Source organism: Botrytis sinoallii (genome assembly GCF_014898435.1).
Source record: "Botrytis sinoallii strain Bc 23 chromosome Unknown BSIN_016, whole genome shotgun sequence".
NCBI lineage: Eukaryota > Fungi > Ascomycota > Leotiomycetes > Helotiales > Sclerotiniaceae > Botrytis > Botrytis sinoallii.
In genome coordinates this window covers 431,756-446,659 of record NW_024066043.1, presented here as the reverse complement: position 1 = coordinate 446,659, position 14,904 = coordinate 431,756, and the positions used below count along the sequence as shown (strand labels likewise).

The 14,904-nt window shown below is 43.9% G+C and overlaps 4 protein-coding genes across 4 annotated transcripts; 1 reads left to right on the top strand and 3 right to left on the bottom strand.

Moving 5' to 3' along the window:
- Positions 1 to 2,817: 2,817 nt before the first annotated feature.
- On the bottom strand, positions 2,818 to 5,053 carry EAF02_008508 (uncharacterized protein). The gene is made up of 6 exons (XM_038904556.1): positions 4,636 to 5,053; positions 4,227 to 4,390; positions 4,013 to 4,058; positions 3,847 to 3,876; positions 3,544 to 3,727; positions 2,818 to 3,488 (listed from the first exon to the last, which is right to left on the bottom strand). Exons 2-6 carry the CDS (start codon positions 4,268 to 4,270, stop codon positions 3,349 to 3,351), a joined length of 444 nt encoding a protein of 147 aa, XP_038755613.1. The 5' UTR covers positions 4,271 to 4,390; positions 4,636 to 5,053; the 3' UTR covers positions 2,818 to 3,348.
- Positions 5,054 to 5,093: 40 nt separating this feature from the next.
- On the bottom strand, positions 5,094 to 7,560 carry EAF02_008507 (uncharacterized protein). The gene is made up of 3 exons (XM_038904555.1): positions 7,025 to 7,560; positions 5,946 to 6,971; positions 5,094 to 5,875 (listed from the first exon to the last, which is right to left on the bottom strand). Exons 1-3 carry the CDS (start codon positions 7,236 to 7,238, stop codon positions 5,829 to 5,831), a joined length of 1,287 nt encoding a protein of 428 aa, XP_038755612.1. The 5' UTR covers positions 7,239 to 7,560; the 3' UTR covers positions 5,094 to 5,828.
- A 280-nt stretch (positions 7,561 to 7,840) lies between these two features.
- Positions 7,841 to 9,200, top strand: EAF02_008506 (uncharacterized protein; the record flags this gene model as incomplete). Its single annotated transcript, XM_038904554.1, has 3 exons — positions 7,841 to 7,939; positions 8,044 to 8,622; positions 8,679 to 9,200. The coding sequence occupies 3 exons, from the start codon at positions 7,841 to 7,843 to the stop codon at positions 9,198 to 9,200; spliced, it is 1,200 nt and encodes a 399-aa protein (XP_038755611.1).
- A 1,460-nt stretch (positions 9,201 to 10,660) lies between these two features.
- Positions 10,661 to 14,875, bottom strand: EAF02_008505 (uncharacterized protein; the record flags this gene model as incomplete). The annotated part of the gene is made up of 5 exons (XM_038904553.1): positions 10,661 to 10,992; positions 11,201 to 12,107; positions 12,249 to 12,553; positions 12,615 to 13,029; positions 13,091 to 14,875. The coding sequence occupies 5 exons, from the start codon at positions 14,873 to 14,875 to the stop codon at positions 10,661 to 10,663; spliced, it is 3,744 nt and encodes a 1,247-aa protein (XP_038755610.1).
- Positions 14,876 to 14,904: the final 29 nt, after the last annotated feature.

Sequence of the window (14,904 nt, the reverse complement as noted above, 5' to 3'; positions counted from 1 at the left end):
GAGCAGGATTGCCGAAAGGTACGTGGAGAGAAAATGGTCGAGGGGAGGATTGGGGATTGATGTTACATGGGTTGAGAGGGGCCGTGGTTGGTCTGTTTGATATGGGGTTCTAAATTGGTTACGGATAACCTTAATAAGCGCGAATCGGAGCAACAGTTATTATCCTATACATCAAGGATACGAAGTTCACCCGTTCACGCGTTCACTCGGTTGTTGCTTGGGTTGACCCATTAACTGACTGTATTAAGGATTACGAGAATGTTGCTGTTCTGGTGTTGAATTTTAATCTCATCTCATGATAAGTCATATCCTATCTCATCCTCACGAAAACAGACCTCGCCCCCTACAAACCACCCAAATCCCACTCGCCACACCTCTCACCATCCCATACACAACCCCGTTTGCGAAACCTCCAGGGCTCCCAAGTGTAACCCCCAAGCCTCCTAATCCCATCGTCGTTCCAGAAATCCCCGCCCGAAACCTGCCCAGAGCGCTGCGCGAGCGTGCGAGCCTAGCATGCATTGCGAAAAACTGAAACCAGAATCATCTAAGCCATCATCAGTAGCCAATCAGAATACACACACATCTGACATGATCGTACAACGACTACCCTTAAAATATCCAAGATGTTTGATGCACTTTTGAGGCTCAGAGAATTAACAAGAAGAAAAATTGGCGGCGGCAAAGCCTTGTCCTATCGAATTTGTGAGTTTGGATATGGGAGCACCAGGAGTGTGGCTGGCAAGTGTAGCTGATGATGAAGGGGTACCATTCGAGTCTCCTCAAAGCTTATTTGCGCCCTGTGGATAACCAAATATCAAAGTATTCAACATTGGCAACGGCGCGCATGATGCTGATACTAATTAATCAGATACAATACCTATATCAGCGTGCGATATCCCAACACAATTGTATGATCTCCCCAGCCTTGCTACACTATTTTCTTCTCCCATCAGCTCACATTTCCATTTCCATTACGCATCTCTGACCCCCAAGAAAAATCCCTTGAATCGAACAATCAATAGGTATCTTGAATGATCGGCTGCAATGAGAATGTTCTCAGTAATCGCTCGACTAAGTATCTATACGATCTATACATAGATAGATAGACAGATACAACTCAGCAATCCGTACCGAGAACTCCCCTCATCGACCATCCTTCCGTCGATCCCCTACCTACGCAACACAAAGAACACAAACAAATACCACTCCAACGACAAATCCACCCTGCCACACATACCCCTCCAAGCCCAAGCATCTCGACAAATCTCTTCCTACACCCACTCCGCTTCACACATATCCCCACGTAAACCGATACGTAGTACATACCATACATAGTACATCAAAATCAGCCCACATCACCATCTCAAACTCACACTCGCACCTCTGTAAACCCCAAGAATCAAAACGCGAAGAATCGGTAAAATTCCCGTTTGATACCTATTGATGAAGTACAAGGAGCCCCGTATACACATACAGTATCCGGTATTCAGTGCCGAGCTTAGGTTAAGCTAGCTAGCTAGGTATGAGTTTTATATCGACTTCGTGCATGTATGATTACAAACCCATAAAGAGTACCGGTATCTACTATACAGATATTATGATGAAAGCACCGACTCTAGATACATACAGAGACACAGTATTCGCACCGGGAGAGAAAAAGTCATGAGAGTTTCAAGATACATCTTTGCAACCTAGTACCTATACATGTTCCAATTCCATTCTTTCCCCTAACCTTTCCTCCATTCCACCTCTCTCTCACATCCGCATCCCTTCCCTCCGCCTTGAGAATCTCTACAAATCTCATCACCCACACACTCACCCATCATAACACAACCTCTCCAGCCCCTCCCCCTCGGTCCCGAATCCTCAACACACATACCCTCACCCCCCTCCAATTCCTCACGAGTCACCACTCCCTCCCTCCCCACAAACCTCAAACCCCAAACGTACCATGCATCTTCCCTCCATGCATCTTTCCTCATCCCTCATGCCTCTCTCTACCTTCTACCCTCTACCCCCATCCCTCTCCTTCCCTCCCACCCCTCCGAAACATTTCCAAAGCCCCACACCATCAAACCCAAATCTCAAACATCAAACATCAAACATCCTCACAACAGTCAGTTATTCAGACAGATAGACCCACTCACCATGTCAGAATCAACCCAAACGCTTACACACTCACAACTTACACAACTTACACACCTACCATCACTTCCCCATCCACCCATACATTACACGTGCACACACAACAACAAGAAGAAGAAGAACAAAAGATCATCGCCATCACCATCACCATCCCAACAACTCCCCAGCAACACGCATCACCCCAATCCCAACCCCAATCCTCCTCCCTACTCAAATCCAAATCCAAATCCAAATCTCACCCCATATACCTAGTACCCCAGCTACAATCCTCCTCCTCCCCCCCGCTCCTCCCCTCACACCCAAACCAAACAGAAAATACTTCCATCCTAAGCCCCCATAACAGAAACGTTGACCAAAAACCAACCAACAAACAAACAAACCAACCAAACACACAAACCAAACCAAAGAACCATATAAATAAATCCAAAAGTAAAACAATGAAAGAAAGAACTTAGTTCATATTACCCTTACCATAAATGCCATAGACAGATGGATCACTCAGTTACCTTTCATACCCAGTATTGTGTTACGGAAGGGCAGATGGATAACACTAAAACATCCATCAAATTCCACATTCTTTCACCTACATCACATTTCACACAATACCATGTCTCAATTTCACATCTTCACTCATTCACAACTACCACCCACCACCCTCCCCAACGTTGCATCACGAACGAGAAGGAACAGCAAATCACAAAGTAAGAAAAGCTCCGAGTAATGCTATGGACCTGAATATCAAAGAATAGGAGGAATAGTAAGAAAAAGGCGGTGACGACGACGACAACCCGTTCATCATGCAACATGATCATCTAATTCCCCAAGCACATCCCTTATTTATCATCCATCACCACCCATCCATTCATTCATCATATTGCATTCTTCCGATATCTATCCACGACAAATCTTTCTCGCCTCTCCCACAATTTCTGCCCCAATCCATCGCAAAATATTCCCCCCAAGCAGTAGCGCTTACAAGTCTGCCATGTAATGTATTTCGTGTGTAAAAGAGTAAAGTACCTAAGTAAACCCAGACCAAAAAGTTGTCCATTCATCGAGTTTCGTTGACGCCAGCAAATCCTTTACGCAATAGGATAGAATAGAAGAGATAGAAAGAACACAGAGGAAATTCATCAACCCATCCATTATTCCGATCCGTCATGCTTTGTCATATGTAATTTGAAGGTTATAGTAGGTAATTTAGATGGCGTATTTTCGGGTCCATTCTCTGGCTGTGGCCTCATATCTAGATCGGTCGGTCTTGTAGACGTGTGCGATCTCTGGAACAAGTGGGTCATCGGGGTTGGGGTCGGTGAGCATGGAGCAGATGGACAAAAGGACTAAAATCAATGATTAGTGGTAATTTAACAAAGTGTAATGAAAGTGACAATATACCTTTAGAGATAGTCAAAGCTGGGGACCATTGATCTCTCAAGATGTCTAAACAGATGCTTCCGTTCGAGTTGATGTTTGGGTGATAGATTCTGGTTGTGAAGCTGACCTTGGGAGGCTTGAATGGGTAGTCGGTAGGGAAATGGATGGCGAGGAAGAAGACACCTCCGGTATATGGCGAGTCAGACTGGTAAAGATGTTAGTAAATTGAAAGATGATCATGATAACTCATGAATTCCGAGATTTCAAAGATCGTTGGCCGAAGGGCGTCGGATCAAAGAGACTTGAAGATAAGATCAAACTTACAGGACCCATGATAGTAGCTTGCCAATGGAACTAAATGAAACAAATAAATGTTAATATCCTCTCTTCGATACATCTTACTTGTCATGACATGATATCCATCTTGAGCGCATTCCAAGGTATTCTGTGCCTCGAAGGGGCATCAAATCTTGAAGGAGGAACAACATACCAAATCGTCTCCTATAGGGCCAGCAGAGCATGATGAGGGAGGGTCACTATTCAAACATCATATTAGCATACTATTCCCAATACCATCCATACGAGATATCATCGCCGTCATGAAGTTTTGGATAATCCTGCACCAGACCCCGCTCACGAAGTAGCCCCACCAAGATCTTTCCAACGTCGTGGCGGTGACCAAAAGGACAAGAGATATAACGTACCGGCCCAAGTCTGTGAGTTCCTTGTTGATTCTCTTCAAAGCCATTTTGAAGTATGTATTATTGTGTGGAGGGTGTTGTGTAGTGTGAAGGGTTGTCGAGTATGTTGATGAATTTCTCGAGGTTGCAGTAGTTTAACGGACTGGTGAGTAAGTGGTCTGGGATTTCTGGTAGACACGATTTTGTTGTTAGCGACCGACCACCCATAAAAAAAAACACGCGAGCGGCTATGCCGAAGATGACGGAAGGGGATAGAGATTGTGGGTACGAGATGGTCAAGAAGAGAGAAGCGGTAAATCTTTATATCAATGTATTTGGGAGAGTCGTGTAGATATTGTAGTCAAATACATAGAGAAATAAAGAGTGCGGGAGATTTTAAATGGAATAACAAGTAAGATCATGGAGTACATACCAAAAGGTTCTTGACTTTTTGTTGTCCTTGAGTAGAGAGAGGAGAGAGGAGAGGGTAGAGGGTATTCTTTCTTTTGAATACTAGGTGGGTAGGTGGGTAGGTGGGTAGGTTACTTTGGGGAAAGATGGGAAGAAGAGGAAGAGAAAGAAGAGGAAGAAGAGTTCTTTCAAAAACGGAGTATCTTTCCTTGAATTCAGTTACCAGGTATTTATCAAGAAGAAGTCGCAAGTCGGAGTCGGAGTCGGAGTGAGTCTGTGTTAGATCATAACTGTACGGTGAATGTTCTTGGGCAGCCAGCCGTCGTTTTGCCTTTGCTTTTGGTTTGCCTCGTGCCTTGGCCTATTCGCTTCGATTTTGGGCTGCGAAGGAGCGGCAAAAGTGCAGTATGAATGCGCAGTATGCAAATATCATTCCAATCTATGATATACTCCCATACAATTATTCAGCTATAAGTTTATTCACTCCTCTTCTTTTATTAACAAATCATATAACCACCTACCAGTACCACAGAAATTGAAGGATTCACTTCGAACTTACTTGAAGCTTACTAATTTCTTGTCAACTCTTCACAATTCATGAGCAATCACGCAGTGGATGGTGGCTATGACACCATGACAATTCACATGTGCATGGCATGGAAGAGAAGGCCATCAACGACATTTACCTGAGTAGGTACCTACCTAGGTAATGTATCTTCAAATCCATTCACGAAACATAATAAGCTTTACCAATCCATTCAAATATCTACCTTTCATTCAACATACATGAATTCTCTTCTTTTCCTTCCACTGTTCCCGAAAATATCCGAATCGTGGCAAAATTTCAAAGCCTTTTCTCCACGAGAAGTCAAATGTATTCGACTACCTACGTATTTCATATTCTCAAGTTTTTCATGTTAGACAAGATATAATGATTAAGATAGATATACGAGGTCCATTTCACCAAAGCTCAAGACATTGTTGACATCGATTTTCTGCTTTACATTTCTTTGTTCGATCAAGGTATCTCCTGAATAATTCCTACACATGTGTTCCTCCTATTCACCCCTTTTCAAAAAAGAAGCCTCCTTTTCAAGAGTCAAGAACCGACACCTTGATGGCCATCCCCCTCCCAGTTCTATATGGCCCAGCCAATATCTCATAGCTTCATTTCTCATTTCCATTTGCTAACTCGTTGAACTCAACCCAATTCAATCAACAAAATGCTTGAATGCCAGTAATTGCTCTTCCCAGAATCAAACCTAATGCATTTGTCAGCATTAATTCGAATCACAGCATCAACTAATAAGAAAAGATCAAGGCAAAACTTACAATGAATATCACTTTGTCCTTCATAAGTTTGGGTGACAAACAAATTCGAAACGTGTCTTCCAATACCATACTCATCACTCGCAGCATTACCACCAAAGATCTCCTGTAATGTTCTCGCATTTCGAAGTGCAGCATCGCAATTCTGTCTCTTAATCATACTGATCATCTCCGGTGCTGCTTCTCCCTTGTCCTTGAGTCTTCCAACCTGAACACAAGCCAGTGTACCAAAAGCCGCGTCTGAGACGGCATCTGCTAGCTTCTTCTGGACGAGTTGATATTTGGCTAATGGATTGCCTTTGAATTGTTTTCGTTCAAGGGCATATGTTCTCGCTCGGTCAATACAATCTTCGAGCGCGCCTGTCATACCCCAAGCAATACCATATCTTGCACTATTCAAGCAAGTAAATGGTCCTCGAAGACCCTCTACTGTCTGGAACATATTTGCTTCAGGCACTGGACACTCATCGAGTTGAATCATACCAGTCAAAGAAGCTCGAAGTCCATTTTTATCTTTCAAAGCAGGTGTTTCCAACGTCCCCGGTGGACAATCTGCTCGATCGATGATGAAACCTCTAATCTTGCCAGTCTCTTGTAACTTGGCCCATACCAAGAATACATCTGCGATTGGAGAATTTGTGATCCATGTCTTAGCTCCGGATATCGAATAATAGCCCTTCTTTGTTGGATGAGGTTTCGCAGTTGTCTCCATGGACCCAGGATCACTGCCATGATTCGGCTCTGTCAAACCAAAACAGCCCAACAATTTCCCCTTTGCCAATTTTGGCAAGTACTTCTCCTTTTGTTCTTGTGTGCCGAATTCGTCGATACCTCCCATTACCAGCGAAGACTGTACTGACATGCCAGATCGATATCCACTATCTACTCGTTCAACCGCCTTGGTAATAAGTCCCGAAGCAACATTTGATACACCAGCACAGTCGTAGCCATTAATCGTAGCTCCTAATAGCCCTAGTTCTCCCATTTCTTCGAGTATCTTTCGGTCATAATGTTCGTCTCGATATGCCTCTGTTCAACCCCTCCTTTAGCTTGCGCTCCCAACATACAATTAACAAACTTACGCAAAACTCGAGGTAACATCCGTTCCTGACAATATTGCTCCGCAGTTTCTGAAATCGCTATTTCTTCCTCTGTAAAAAGATTCTGTGCGTTTAAAGGATCTTTCCAATTAAATGGTTGCGGGGTAGCATGAGCAGCAAGACCTCTAGTAGTGATAGCTACCGGTCTCGCATTTGCCAATTGCCTACTGGCATTTCGTAATATAGGTCTATACATCTTTGGATTCGACAAGTAAATTGTATTATCACTTGAAGATGAAGAAAACGTGAGAGAGGCTGTTGGGTATGAACACTTCCCCAGATGTACTAAAGTTATAAACTAATCCGGGCCACCATTTAATTGAATTTGGAGCTCCGAGGCATGTTCGGATACAAACGGTTGTCGATCCGTGTGTACATGTTGCATTGTAAGTATCGTAGATAGGCATGTAAGGATTCAACCATGCGGTAAATCCATAATTCCGTATGAAGATGGAGAAAATCAGCCGCAGAGGTGTAAAGTATGAGCTAAAGAGGTTGACAAATCTTTACAACCACCGGTGATCATATATCGTTAGTTGACTTTGTGGTAGTAAAGGTCTTTCAAGCGGCGCCTAGATGTGAATACCCGGTAGTCTCATCTCATAGTTTCCCCCGCAAACCGATCGGATGCCTGAAATTATAGCGGCTTCTGCTGCCTAAGGCTTGAACCACTTAACGCGTGAAGATCGCGCGTCATGCACTTCATTCGCGTCAACTCCAAAATCTATCCAAAATCAAAAGTCTTCTCTCTTCCTTGACTTTTTGTAAGTTAAACCATACATCAACACCACCGCAATCATGGGTATTAAACAATTGATGTCCATCATCAAGGATGAAGCTCCTGATGCAGTTAAGGAAGGAGAAATCAAAAATCAATTTGGCAGAAAAGTTGCGATTGTAAGTACCTTGCTGCTATTCATTCTATACTTACATTTGCGCAATTAACTGACTTTGATCTAGGATGCGTATGTACTTCCTACAGTATCATCTACACTTTTTAGAAACTAACATCTTTCAGATCAATGTCCATCTATAGTTTCCTCATTGCCGTCCGCTCTGGAGGTGAGATGCTCACAAACGAAGATGGCGAAACTACCTCTCATTTGATGGGCATGTTTTACCGCACCCTCCGTATCGTCGATAACGGGATCAAACCAGTCTACGTATTCGATGGTGCACCACCAAAACTCAAGTCCGGCGAATTAGCAAAACGTTTCCAGCGCAAAGCAACTGCAACAGAAGGACTTGAAGAAGCAAAGGAAACTGGTACTGCAGAAGATATTGAGAAATTTTCAAGGAGAACCGTTCGAGTTACCAGGGAACATAATGCAGAGTGTCAGAAATTGCTGAAGTTGATGGGTATTCCATATATCATTGCGCCAACGGAGGCAGAGGCACAATGTGCTGCGTTGGCTCGAGCAGGAAAGGTTTATGCTGCGGCAAGTGAGGATATGGATACTTTGTGTTTCGATTCACCCATCCTTCTTCGACATCTCACATTTAGTGAACAGCGCAAAGAACCCATTCAAGAAGTGAGTTTGGAGAAAGTTCTCACAGGATTAAATATGGATCGCAAACAAGTAAGAAATCTTTACACCAATTCCAGACTACGGCGCAATACTAACATGATCCAAAGTTCGTAGATCTTTGTATCCTCCTCGGCTGCGATTACCTCGACCCTATACCCAAAATCGGTCCCCATACCGCCCTCAAACTCATTCGCGAACACGGCGATCTCGAAACCCTAGTCGCATGGATCACTGCGGACAAGAAAGAACGTTATGCCATTCCCGAAGATTGGCCATACCAAGACGCCCGCGAACTATTCTTCAAACCCGATGTCCGTCCCGCCGACCACGAGGATTGCGATTTCAAATGGGAAGCCCCCGACATTGAAGGGCTCGTCAAATTCCTCGTTGTCGAAAAAGGTTTCTCGGAAGATCGTGTTCGCAGCGCCGCTCAAAAACTCACCAAGAATTTGAAATCATCTCAACAAGCTAGACTGGAGGGATTCTTCAAACCAATCCCGAAGACAGACGAAGAGAGAGCAAATCTGAAGCGTAAAAATGATGAGAAGAACGAGGCAAAGAAGAAGAAGGTCAAGGATGAGAAGAAGGAAAAAGCAAAGGCGAAAGCAAAGCCTAGAGGAACTGCTTAATAAGTCTTTTAACCTTGTTCATAGCTACACTTTGGCATGAATGGGAGAAACGTGTATTATTTGCTACATCAGGGTTTGCTTTACTTTCACAGGCGCACAGGTGCACATGCATTAAATAAATGAATGAATCTTAAGAGGACAGGGCATGGAGTTCAAGGCGGTAGGTAGGTAGGGAGGTAGCATAATATATTCCTGCTTTGGGCGGTATATTGAGATATACCTAGCATCCATGAATACCATAGTAAATCGATTCGCTACCAATAAATCCAATACACTATACTACAATAAATCCAATAAATTGCTCAAATACATTATTGACCTCCCGAGGTCATTACAGATACCAGTTTAGTTTAGGTTTATCCCCACTAACAGCATACATACATTGGCATATCTATTTATTTATCAATCTAATTCCTACCCTCCCTATTCATCCGTTCATTCAAACTTGAAAACTCGATTAGCAAATATAAGATTTTTTTGTCTCTATTCTATCCTATCTCATTCATCCTATCCCATTCATTCTATCCTATCTCATCCTATCCTATTCATCCCATCTCAACCCATCTCACCTCTCATCCTCCTCCCCTCACCCCCCTCGCTTAATCCACCATCTCTCTCTCTCTCTCAATCAAAATTAAAAAAGCGTATTCCAATCTATACTTCTATACCCCTATCATCCTATCATTCATTCAAGTATTATTCATTCATTCATTCATTCATTCATTCATTCATTATCCCTTCTCCATTTATTCATGTATTATTCATTCAAGTATTATTCGATTCTATTCTATTCTAATCAACTCTAATCCATCTAATCCATCTACTTACTCTACGCTAATCTCTACTCTAATCTCCACTTTTCTTTTCTTTCCACTTCAACTCTCTTCTAATGAGCAGAAATAACAATACCAATAATTGTAAACACACCCCTTCCCCTCTTTACCCAGTCTCGTATACCATTTAATACCATCTCAACTTATGCTTTATTCATTCCCTCTCTCTCTCTCCATCCATCCATCCATCCCTCCATCCATCATGTTAAACATATCGAATATTAAACAGACAAACAAACACACCCTCCCCCAAAAGTGATTCCTTCCTGATCATCCCATACTATTCATACAAATACCATTATCATCACAATCCCAATCACAACCCTAATAAGACACCCCAAAGAAACGATGAAACCCCAATCACCAATCCATACACATCTTCCTCCTCTGCCACCCCCTTTTTCTCCATCTTCCTCATCCGTCCATCCATTCATCCCTCAATCTATCCCTCAATCCTGTCTCCACAAAATCCCACCACCAACCCAATCCCAAAAGCCCTTCCCATTTCCATTTCCATTTCCCACTCCCCTTTCTTCAGAATTCCACTCTCCATCTCCATCTTCATCTTCATCCCCATCTCCATAAACATCCCTCGCCCTCATATTCGCCACATTACTCGCCCCACATTCATTTTTCTTTCACCTTTCCTTCCGCTTCCACTTCCACTTCCACTTCCACTCGGTTGACACCAACAACCCGGTTTATCACAATCGTGCATTTCATCCTCATCCTCATCCTATCCTCATCCTCATCCTCATCCTCATCCTCACATTCATCCTCTTCCAATATCTTCCTCTCACCACCACAAACTCCTCCCTCCTGCTTCTCCTTCCCCTTCTCCATCCCACTCAAAACCAACTCCCTCAATTCCTCCACCACACCCCCAAGTCTCCGAATATCCTTCTTATCCCCTCCCGTTCCCTCTCCCACCATTCCTCCCTCTTCCTTCTTTCTCCTTGCTGTTTTATCAGTAAATCTTTAACCAAATATTCTACCCTCTTTTCTTCCGCCTCTACCTCTCTTTCTACTCCCACCTCCTTTCCATTTCCTTTCACTGATATATCAAAATCACTCTTCTCCATTTCTGTATCCTTTCCCCCAAGAATTTCAGTATCAAGCAACCCCTCCACTTTCATATCATCCAATCTCAATCTCCAATAATCTTACACCCGTGTTCACATCCCACAATTCCAGTCAATTTCTCACCCTCCTTCCCCTTTCCTTTCTCTCTTCTTTTACCACCTCCCTTGCTCTTAAACTGACTCGATAAATATCGAAAAGCGTCTCGTTGATCCATAAAATTCCCATCGCTATCAACATACCTCACCTCCACCTTCCGATTTGCTTTATACTCCTTATCAAAGCCCTCATCAAGTCCTCTCAATCCCATTTCATTATCACCACCCCTTTTTCCGCACTTTTCATTCCGAGTCACTCTTCCACAAACCGTCCCGCTCTTTCTGCTCTCCTCCACTTTCTTTATCCTCTCTCTCTCAATCTCTTCACTACTTTCAAGACTTGGCAGGTCTGAAAGCTTTTGTATATTCAAAGGACACTGAGTCCTACTTTCAGATTGACCCCCGGTCCAACCCGCACACAAAGGTACCTCAGATACCAACTCACAATCCCTCACTTCTGAATCCAATACCTTCGAGCCCCTCCCAATCATCCAACCTTGCGCTCCAATATCACCAAGCATCCCCCTGTCGCACTCCTCGCTCTTCTCATCCTTCAAATCCCATCTTTCTCCCTTCATCCCCGCAATCTCCCCCTCCCTCCCCACCTCATCCGCGGACAAGTCTCCCATCTCTCGCTGCGGTATCGTAGCACAAGACTCATCTATTCTCAACCCTCCACTAACCCCCGACTCCCCACTCCCGAGATTTCCCATCGAAATTCTCGAAATAGAAATATCCTCATCCTCAAGCTCAGGATTTATCGAACTCGGTACCATCAGATCTTTCTCAAACGATTTGCTTTGCTTTTCTTCAAGATTCCATCCACCGCACGCATAATCCCCTCCACATCTTTCTCCTTCTTCATCCTTCCCACGATCTTCCATAATCCCATATCCCTAACCTCTCTCATCCACTCTACCTCCTCCAAATTGATCCAATTCCCTCCTTCCTCGCCAATCCTCTCTCTCCCCAATCTTTCCCATAAACCACACTCCAGATATCTTTCAATTTATCTCCCAACCGCCCCCCCATCTTACCCCCAAAATCAACATCCCCTTCAAATTCCCTCTCCAACCTCCAACCATATTCTTCAACTCCTCAACTTCCCTCCTCAAATCCCTAATCTCCCCTTCCATCCCCTCCACCCTCGAATTCTGGAAAATCTTCCCCAGCGAAGAACTAGACGACTTCATCAAACTAGGCGATTTCGGCCGATTAACTTTCTGCAGTCTCTTACGAGGAGATGGAGAGCGACTACTTCCAGCCGGAGACTCCACCGCTAGTAATGGTGGCGAATTAGGACCATCTAATTGAGGCATCGAACGATGTATAATCGTAGGAGCTACACCATTTATCAACACCATTCATTCCAACCCCCAAACACAACAATCAGAGAAACTCACCATCACTAAACTTAACCTGTGAACTACCCATCGAAACCCGTCCATTCTCATCCGTCGTGAAGTCCCACGATCCCAAATCCCCCATCTTCCTCTTCATCTTTCGATCCATCACCGGGAATGTCTTTCTCTCTTCCCTCTCAATCTCAATCTCACTCTCCTTATCCATCCCCTCCATCACCTCCCTAAACCGAGCCATCGCTCCCTCCGAATTCACTTTCCAGAATCTTTCCATCTCCTCTTCAATCTCACTACATCCTTCCTTTCCCAACAACCATTCCTCCGATCCACCTCCACTCGAATCCTTCGACTGATCAGCTCTCAACAAACCAGGCTGCGAGAAAGCTCTCTCTTTCGCCGGATATCGCGAAGCCTGTCTCTCCATCACAACACTCCCCAGTTCCGACGCATTCTTCCCCTTTACCCGCGAACCAAACATCCGATAGCTCGCTAGGTTTTTTCCCACCTTTCTCCCTCACCGTGTGATACCTTCCTTGCTTAGGCGTCATCAATTGTATCACCCTCTGATGCACAGGCGAAAAGCGCTCTGAATCCGCAATCTCGCGTTCATTCTCACGTTCAACAGAGTCTCCACGAATTTCTTTATAATCTGACAAGTGTCCATCATTCTCATCCCCAGGAACACGTATCTTAACTTGTCGACATGGAGAATCCGACAATGTGCAGGTTTCATCATCCAAACCAGTACTCTCAAACGAACCACCCTTATCTTTCGTCAACCCAGTCTCAGGAGAATTTCTTCCTCCCCTCCCCATCACTGGCAACGAGATCGGACTTTCAATATTACTCGAAATCCCATCTAGACTCGTAGTCGCATGATCATCCTTCCTTCGCATTTGAGCCGAGTAATCCCCATCAAATCCCTCAATACAAGTTGTCACCAAGTCACCATCCCCCACACCACAATCCTTAAGTCCACTCGCACAAAACTCCGTCTCTCTCAACGAACTCACCTCCCCCACCATCTCATTACTCTTGCAAGAACGAGTAGGAGAAGGCGAGCAATAAAGACCCTGCTTAGCCTCATGAACCAAACGAGGTACTTTGAGAGAAAATCCCCGGATACTCTCTTTGCGTCTATTTTCTTGCGATGCATCGAGTGCTTTATCTACAGATTTCGATATCTCATCCCAGAGTTGTTCATGTAGATTTTTGACGATTTTTTCCGGCTCTTTTTCTTTCTCTTCTTCTTCGAGATTCAAATCGATATCGATTTCATGAGTAAACTTTATGTCAGGATATTTATCCTTCTGTTCGGTTTCCGAATCTGGTATGCATTCCACATTAGAGTAACATGCCGGTTCATTTTCATTTTCGGAATCGAAAACAAATTCTTTAACTTTGATAGGAGTGGAAGTTTCGGGAGATAGATATCCATCTGAACCCTCAGGTTCTGAAGTATGCACCGAGTCCGTCCTGAAAAGTCTTTCCAGTTCATTTTCACTCTCAGAGCTATTCTTATTGGTGCAGCTAGCAGCTGATATGATATGAGAATCTGACTCATTTTTGCTTCCAGAAAACGCGTATTCATGCCAAACAGCTTGTGTATCTTCAGCAGGTGTGCCGAGGATGTCTGATGGTAGTGGTAAACCCACTGGAATACTATGTTTAGTACCCACTGATTTGTTCTTCGCGAAAATATTATTATCCGAATCTTTGATTCGATCTTCCTCCTCCCTACTTGCTCGAAACATCCTATTATTACTCGCCATGATACGACTGAGACCTTTCAATGACGAAGAAAAGGCATCTGTATCTTCTCTGTTTGAACATTCCATATCCATCGACGCGATGCCTTTCCCCTTTAACTTACTCAGAGTCGATACATGTCCCAACTCATCATGAAGATTGCTATCCATCTCCTCTTCCCGCAACATCTTCGCACCCCTTTCCATCTTCCCAATCGTAATGAGATTTCCCTCACCATCCAGCGACCCAAAATTCAAAGGCCTAACCATATCTTCCTCAACATCATAAGTTGAAACACTAATAACCGTAATAATCGACTCATCGGAATCGGCTTCAGACGCCATAACAGAGTCTATTCCCGAGTCTCTTCTAGGACTTGGACCTGGACTCGATTTCACAATATCTTCAGTGGAAGCCAAACCATCCATGCCCAATCCAAGTTTAGCACTACTCTTTCTCTTCCTGATAATTGTGCCAGTCTTAATAGGTGTTCTCTCTTTTCGTCTAACAGTCTCCTTCCCACTGGCCGAGCCCGAGCCAGCCCAAATATGCATTTTGAATATTTTGTCAAACAAACAAACAA

Bases quoted from the DNA above. Each gene is read 5' to 3' on its own strand.
- EAF02_008507 (XM_038904555.1), bottom strand. From the start codon at position 7,238: ATGTATAGACCTATATTACGAAATGCCAGTAGGCAATTGGCAAATGCG. The intron at 6,972-7,024 runs GTAAGTTTGTTA...GGGGTTGAACAG, and splicing joins GATGTTACCTCGAGTTTTGC to AGGCATATCGAGACGAACAT. The intron at 5,876-5,945 runs GTAAGTTTTGCC...CAAATGCATTAG, and splicing joins AGGACAAAGTGATATTCATT to GTTTGATTCTGGGAAGAGCA.
- EAF02_008508 (XM_038904556.1), bottom strand. From the start codon at position 4,270: ATGGCTTTGAAGAGAATCAACAAGGAACTCACAGACTTGGGCCG. The intron at 4,059-4,226 runs GTACGTTATATC...ATGTTTGAATAG, and splicing joins GAACTCACAGACTTGGGCCG to TGACCCTCCCTCATCATGCT. The intron at 3,877-4,012 runs GTATGTTGTTCC...TGTTTCATTTAG, and splicing joins GCCCTATAGGAGACGATTTG to TTCCATTGGCAAGCTACTAT.